The sequence below is a fragment of the Montipora foliosa genome, chromosome 3, assembly GCF_036669935.1.
Source record: "Montipora foliosa isolate CH-2021 chromosome 3, ASM3666993v2, whole genome shotgun sequence".
Classification (NCBI taxonomy): domain Eukaryota; kingdom Metazoa; phylum Cnidaria; class Anthozoa; order Scleractinia; family Acroporidae; genus Montipora; species Montipora foliosa.
This window is the reverse complement of record NC_090871.1, coordinates 7,688,282-7,695,781: the sequence shown is the minus strand read 5'-3', so window position 1 is coordinate 7,695,781 and position 7,500 is coordinate 7,688,282. Positions and strand designations below refer to the sequence as shown.

The window sequence follows — 7,500 nt, the reverse complement described above, 5'->3', positions numbered from 1 at the left end:
TCTGGACTTTAAACTTTTTTTTTTTTTTTTTCAGGTCGTGTCTTGTAGAAGACAGATCAAGTGGGATGGAATCAAACTCTGTGTCTCTTCCTTCAGAGGGAATCGCAATGACCACTAAACCACGAAAGACTACGTGGCAGATTAACAGGGAAATGTGTACTAAAGAATTGTGTGCGTGACCGAAAACGAGTTTTTGTGTTATCGCTGCACGCAATGCATTATCCGGTTATTGTATGACTCTGAACAGATATCGTAATTTTATAATTCTCCTAGTATTGTTAAGAAAAGCATCTGTTTTCTGGTTTTGATTGGAATCAATGCTGTTAACAACAGTTTTAAATGTAAACAAATATCCACGATCGCACTTAAACCTGTTATTGGGTCCCGAAATGGGGACTGTGGACTTCGGACTACAGAATTGAAACTGGAGAGACTTGTTGGAGCTCGGGTATGACACTAGTTTCAGCTGACAATTGTCACATCGTGGCTTTTTTAAATTTTCTCCACCGTTTTGGTCTTTTTCACTCCCTCTAAATCATAGAATTCATGGGGCCGGCCGTACTGAAAGTGACTGCCCCTCTTCCACTGCAGACTGGCCGCATCAATTGTAATCTCTTCCAATTTGACCAGTGTACACCTTTTACTATTCGAGTTGGCCTGCGGAACTGTTGCCTATGGCCACCTTTTTCTCTAGTTCAAAGTTTTCACCTCGAGACATAAACAGACTGAACTTAAAAACAGGCAACGTAACTTACAGCTCTGCCTGAGAAGACAAAGTTAGCAAGATATTTGTTATATCTCCAGATCATTGAATCAAGCAACAAAAAATTGGTGTACTGTAGAAGACGGCCAGGGTATTACAATTGAATCATCTAAGAACTAAAGGTAAATGAGGTTACATTTGGAATGACGAAATGCCCGTTACAACCATTAAATGCCTGTTTTGGAGGTTGATCGTTTAACTGGAACCATCTGCATCAGAACAGAAATCAAATTCCAACTTTCATTCGGTTAGAGCTGAAACTAATACTGAAGAAGACTTGTTCAAAAAGACCTCCAACAACCCCATCAGGAAAGACATTGACAACTCCATCTTGCTGTCGACATAACTTTGTTTCGATCATTTAAACTGTACAGTTCCCTGCTAGAAGAGGTCTCTTTTCTTCTGCGTTCGCTGGGCTGCCCAATACAGAAAAGAGACCTCTGCCATGGGTCAGCACTCTTCAAACCACAAGCTCCATGAAATGTTTGCCGACTGTGACTTGAGCCCACTGTGTCCCGCGCATTGCTTTACAGTAATTCCACTGCTGTTAAGTGAGCCCACACAACATGAAGTATCACGTGAGGATTCTGTCGCTAAGTAACCCCCTTGCATGCTCAACACAGTGAATCTCGACCCATGGCAAAGGTCTCTTTCCCGTATTTGTCAGCCCAACAAGCACAAAAGAAAAGAGGCCTCTTCTAGCAGGGAAACTGTACAGTTGCCTGAGAGACAAAACATACCTTTGCTAGCAGAGAATACATGTGTCCTTTATTGGCTAATGAATTTAAAAGGATTGTGAGCAAGCTTGAAGTTTTTGGGAAAAAAGAAAATAACAAAAAGTGGTAGAATTTTTTTTAGCCGGGTGTTTTAAAACTCATTAAAACACTTTTCGTTGTAGTCATTATGGTAGCCAATCTGTGCCCACGTTTGCCATTGGCGATGATTATTGACGGACAAGAAAATGATCAACGGAATTCTTCCCCTCGAGAATTTCCATATCATTTAAATGTGAATGCTACATTAAAATTTGCAATTTTCAAACATTTCTACTTTCCTAAGTTGTTGTTTAGCTTATAGACATTTGCATCCCAAAACAATTAATTTGCTTATTTAGCTTTGGCCAACCTTACAGAAACACAGAAAATACACATACCCCGAGACTGTCACTTAATGATATTGTAAATGGAAAGTTGGCATAGCGAACTAAAGAGTATACTTGTCACCCGAAAAACATACTGCAAAAGCTTGGAGTTATTTTCAAGTATTTTCAAGGGCCAAAATAAAACGACGGCTAGATCCTCAGTCATTAAAGCAAACCATTTTGCCAAGTTCCTGATTTCTATCAAGTGATTAACTAATCCAGGTACAGATGCTTACAAAACAAGGCACGAATGTAAGGACTCGGACAGTATCTTAATACTACTGAAATCTCATGGTACTTTAACTATAATTGGCATGATATCTTGTGTCTGGCTGTTACTGAGGTATCAATGATTGAATTGTTTTCAATAACTCATATAATCAAAGAAAGGAAAATAACAAATTGACGTATCAGAGTCCAAGTAGGTTTTTCACTTTTTGAACATCGTTTCTGAAAAAAAAAACACAGTGATTTAACTGTTTGTGCTTAGTTAATAGCAACAATTCCTATTCAGTGTTACTTTGACATGTACACTTGAGGACCTCAATAGCTCACTTCACTTGACATAAGCAACCGGCAATCACCGATCAGCTTCACTGTCAGTCCATCATAACACGGCTCAAACAGCTAGCTCTCTGCAGGAAGCTAAAGTAGCTTACTTGGTGAATGCAGACATTATTTAATCCAGGTATTAGCCAAGCAGTTAGAGTAAAAATAACCACTCTGGCAACCGTTTTTAAAGCCATTTAACTGTGAAGAACGTACCTGCTTTTTTCGACAACTTCCTGATTAAAAACATGTACAAAGTACAGCGATTCAGTCATTAAAGTTCTATTTAAATAGCACTTACCATTCTTTTTGAGCTCGTGTTGCCCAAATTCAAAGGTGACATCATCGCCAATTAGCACAAATGGCGCCCAGTATTTTATGGCGGAATAATTCTTTGTCTCCCGAAGAGATTTCATAGCATGGTGAAGAGCTGTACTTGCACTTTTTCTATCTGCCAAGTGTTGGTAGAAACTCTCCATGAACGTCCAGGTCGCCTTGTCGTCGATTGCCCAGAGTGACACCAGTACAGACCGGGCACCAGCACACAGGAAAGCCCTGGCTATTCCCACAATACCCTCAGATTTTACTTCTCCCTGGCCACTATGACAGCAACTCAGCACAACCAGTCTTGCCTGAAGACGAACTCCTTGAACATCACTCAATGATAACATGTAATCTTCCTCTTTGGGGATCTGACATGTGCGTTCGGGATTTGGGGCCAAAGCAATTTCTCCAAATTTGGGATCTCCATGTGCAGCAATGTGGATTAAGGCAACTGACTTCATTCTATTCAGCACCTCAACTTTAGTTGCATTTTTCCCTGTAAGAGGCACGGTCTGCAGAAGTTCTCCAATCATATCCACCTCTTTTTTCGCGCATGGCAGCTGTCCATACATGGGTTGACCGTTGCCATAAGTGACTTCCTTCAAGTACGGATCGCCCACAAGCAGCGCTTCATTCTTACTTTGGAAGTTGTCAGGTGCAATAGAGATCAATTTTAAGGCAGTCAGTGAGGGAACTGCACGGATCCTGACAGAGTCGCTCAATGCCGATAAGGGAGCCAGGCAAAGTTGACCATCAGGAACTAAGACTAAGTCATCACCCTGGAGCAAATCTGCAATAGGACTGACTAAGACATCATACAAAGGCTGCAAAGAGAAGCTCAAGGACTGAACGGTTTCTTCAACACCATCCCTACTGCTCGAAAAGTCGCTGCATTGTCTGTCAAGAAAACGATTCTCACATCGTACAACAGTCCCCGCATTGATCTGTTTGAGAAGACTTTTCATCAGAGAGTCGGCACTTCCATTTTCGATTTTCTTTTGTCTAAAATTTATCCCGATATCTTCTCTTAGCAACCAGAAGCTGATCGTGTTCCCTTCAAGTGCTGTGAAAACAGTTTGTGAAGGTATATCTTTCATAAGCAAAGGGATAGTTACCTTTAACCTAGGTTTCTCATCAACGCCATATTGCATCTTCAAAATGTCTGCCAAAGCCTGTGCTCGTCCTTGCTCAGCAGCATACAAAGCCTCATCAACCTCTTCATTCTTTAAAAGTGCTGTCCACACAGTGGTATATGCAAACCCATTTTTGTCACGAAAGCTAATTTTCCATGTATCCTCTGCCTGAAGAAGATGCCTTGTTTCGTCAAAATAATGAATGCTTAGACGATAGTAATTAAGAGCTTTGCTAAGGGAGTCAAAAAATTCATAAAAATGACCAATATGATAACATGCGATTGCCAGCCCTATTGGGTCCTTTGTTTCCTTGCAAATAGTAAGATCTTGATTGTGGTATGCTATGGCTTGCTTAAAATCACCAAGACTTTGATAAGCGTTGCCGAGATTGCCACAGGCTCTTCCTTCTCCGGCCCTGTCTCCCAGTTCTTTTGCAATACTAAGAAGTTGATTGTGGTACGCTATAGCTTGCTTAAAATCACCAAGACTTTGATAACCACAGCCGAGATTGCCATAGGCTGTTCCTTCTCCGGCCCTGTCCCCCAGTTCTTTTGTAATACTAAGATGTTGATTGTGGTACGCTATGACTTGCTTAAAATCACTAAGACTTTGATAAGCACAGCCGAGATTGCAATAAGCTCTTCCTTCTCCGGCCCTATCCCCCAGTTCTTTTGCAATACTAAGACGTTGATTGTGGTATGCTATGGCTTGCTTAAAATCACCAAGACTTTGATAAGCACAGCCGAGATTGCCATAGGCTCTTCCCTCTCTGGCTCTATCCCCCAGTTCTTTTGCATTACTAAGACATTGATTGTGGTACGCTATGGCTTGCTTAAAATCACCAATGCTTTGATAAGCACAGCCAAGATTGCAATAGGCTCCTCCTTCTCCGGCCCTGTCCCCAAGTTCTTTTGCAATACTGAGATCTTGATTGTGGTACGCTACGGCTTGCCTAAAATCACCAAGACTTTTATAAGCGTTGCCGAGATAACCATAGGCTCCTCCTTCTCCGGCCCAGTTCCCCAGTTCTTTTGCAATACTAAGATCTTGATTGTGGTACGCTATGGCTTCCTTAAAATAACCAATACTTTGATAAGCACAGCCAAGATTGCCATAGGCTGTTCCTTCTCCGGCCCTGTTCCCCAGTTCTTTTGCAATACTAAGATGTTGATTGTGGTATGCTATGGCTTGCTTAAAATCACCAAGACTTTTATATGCGTTGCCGAGATTGCCATAGGCTCCTCCTTCTCTGGCCCTGTCCCCCAGTTCTTTTGCAATACCAAGATGTTGATTGTGGTACGCTATGGCTTGCTTAAAATCACCAAGACTGTCATAAGCATTGCCGAGGTTGCCATAGGCTCCTCCTTCTCCGGCCCTGTCCCCCAGGTTTTTTGCAATACTAAGATATTCATTGTAGTACGCTATGGCTTGCTTAAATTTACCAAGACTTTGATAAGCGTTGCCGAGATTGCCATATGCTCTTCCTTCTCCATCCCTGTCCCCCAGTTCTTTTGCAATACTAAGATCTTGATTGTGGTATGCCATGGCTTGCTTAAAATCACCAAGACTTTGATACGCGTTGCCGAGATTGCCATAGGCTCTTCCTTCTCCGGCCCTATCCTCCAGTTCTTTTGCAATACTAAGATGTTCATTGTGGTACGCTATGGCTTGCTTAAATTTACCAAGACTTTGATAAGCGTTGCCGAGATTGCCATACGCTCTTCCTTCTCCAGCCCTGTCCCCCAGTTCTTTTGCAATACTAAGATCTTCATTGTGGTATGCCATGGCTTGCCTAAAATCACCAAGACTTTGATAAGCACAGCCGAGATTGCCATAGGCTCTTCCTTCTCCGGCCCTATACTCCAGTTCTTTTGCAATACTAAGACTTTGATTGTGGTACGCTATGGCTTGCTTAAAGTCACTAAGACTTCGATAAGCACAACCAAGATTGCCATAGGCTCTTCCTTCTCCGGCCCTATCCTCCAGTTCTTTTGCAATACTAAGATGTTGATTGTGGTACGCTATGGCTTTCTTAAAATTACCAAGACTTTGATAGGCGTTGCCGAGATTACAATAGGCTCTTCCTTCTCCAGCCCTGTCCCCCAGTTCTTTTGCAATACTAAGATGTTGATTGTGGTACGCTATGGCTTGCCTAAAATCACCAAGACTTTGATAAGCATTGCCGAGATTGCCATAGGCGACTCCTTTTCTGGCCCTGAAATCCATTTCCTTAAAAATGGCTAATGCTTCTGTGTAATTTGTTATGGCCTGATGAAAATCAGCTGTGCCCTGATAGTATCTACCAAGATTGAAACAAGCCAAACCCTCACCTTGTTGGTCTCCTTCTTTTCTTGCAATGCTAAGTTCTTGCATGTGCCACTCTAAAACGTCCAACTTTCTATCTGCCATTCTTGATATTCAGAACCAGGAAGGTTTCCTTAGAAATCTGGGATGCCTCTAGAAGATAAATGAACGAAAACACAATAGGTTTAATGCCCTGACTACATGATGCTAAACCGGCACAGCAAAATAAATTGAACAGTGAAGGAATAACTATCTTAAGCCAGTATTTCGAAAGAAAATGCCTTTCTTTACCGGGGTTTTTAAAGGAATGATTTTTTTCTTATGGAGATAGTTTTTACAGAATAAATAGGAATGTAGCCCATAATATGATAAAATACTAGGGCATTTAACAGACTAAGAGCGTTTCATACAATAATAATTGAGAAACATTAAAAATAGAAATTCTATTATGTAATGAGGGAAAAACAGCCTATAGGAAAATGATGGCATCCTATTTCATCTTTCTTATCGAAAGCTACTTAAAAGTTCCTAAGATATGCTTGGCTGGCAGGAAATTTGCTGCCGGTATGTAAAAAAAATAAATAAAGTCACTGCTTATGAGCCGAGTGGCCCATCAGGCCGGCGCTTATTTCCAGTTTCCTTAGCATGAAGCAACTAGGAGTATTTATACTCCCCCCTGGATGGGATGCTAGTCCATCGCAGGGTTACCCCCAGAATTTCGCTGGTACCCATTTGTACACCTGGGTGGAGAGAGGCACTGTGAGAGTAAAGTGTCTTGCCCAAGAACACAACACAATGTCCCCTGCCAGGACTCCAACCCGAACCACTTGATCCGGAGTCAAGCACTCTAACCATGAGGCCACTGTGCCTGACGGTATGTAACTGACACCAAAAAGACAGGAGGGGATGTCATTAAGAATGTAATATTCAATTTTCTGCAATTGACGTCAAACTCATAATTTTTATTTCAGGTCTAAATCTATCCAATGTCAGAATCGGAGATTCAATCGCCTGTTTTTCGTCATAATTTTTTTGGCTGGATACCTGGTTAATCCATGTTTTTTGGTCCTATACTAGCTCTCTACGAACTTCATTGCCTATCAAATCAGGTTTAATTAAGATTTAAATCAGTTCATGGATCAGCACCATCTTATCTTAATGACCTGATTAGCTCGAATATATATAATAGCCTGTTATTAGCAGTTCCTCAGAAGATAACGCGGCCAACATTTGATGGCATGTCGCCTGACCTCCTCGTTGTTACGACACTTGGAGTTTTATCACAG

General features: G+C 41.5%; 1 protein-coding gene across 1 annotated transcript in view; it reads right to left on the bottom strand.

Moving 5' to 3' along the window:
- Positions 1-1,586: 1,586 nt before the first annotated feature.
- The window catches only part of LOC137994450 (tetratricopeptide repeat protein 28-like), a 33,286-nt gene continuing 27,372 nt past the window's right edge, over positions 1,587-7,500 (bottom strand). Inside the window, exons 6-7 of the mRNA XM_068840024.1 lie at positions 2,755-6,367; positions 1,587-2,354 (exon numbers count right to left, since the gene is read on the bottom strand). Coding sequence (XP_068696125.1) covers positions 2,335-2,354; positions 2,755-6,319 — 3,585 coding nt within the window. The 5' untranslated portion in view covers positions 6,320-6,367 and the 3' untranslated portion in view covers positions 1,587-2,334. The remainder of the gene's footprint in view (positions 2,355-2,754; positions 6,368-7,500) is intronic.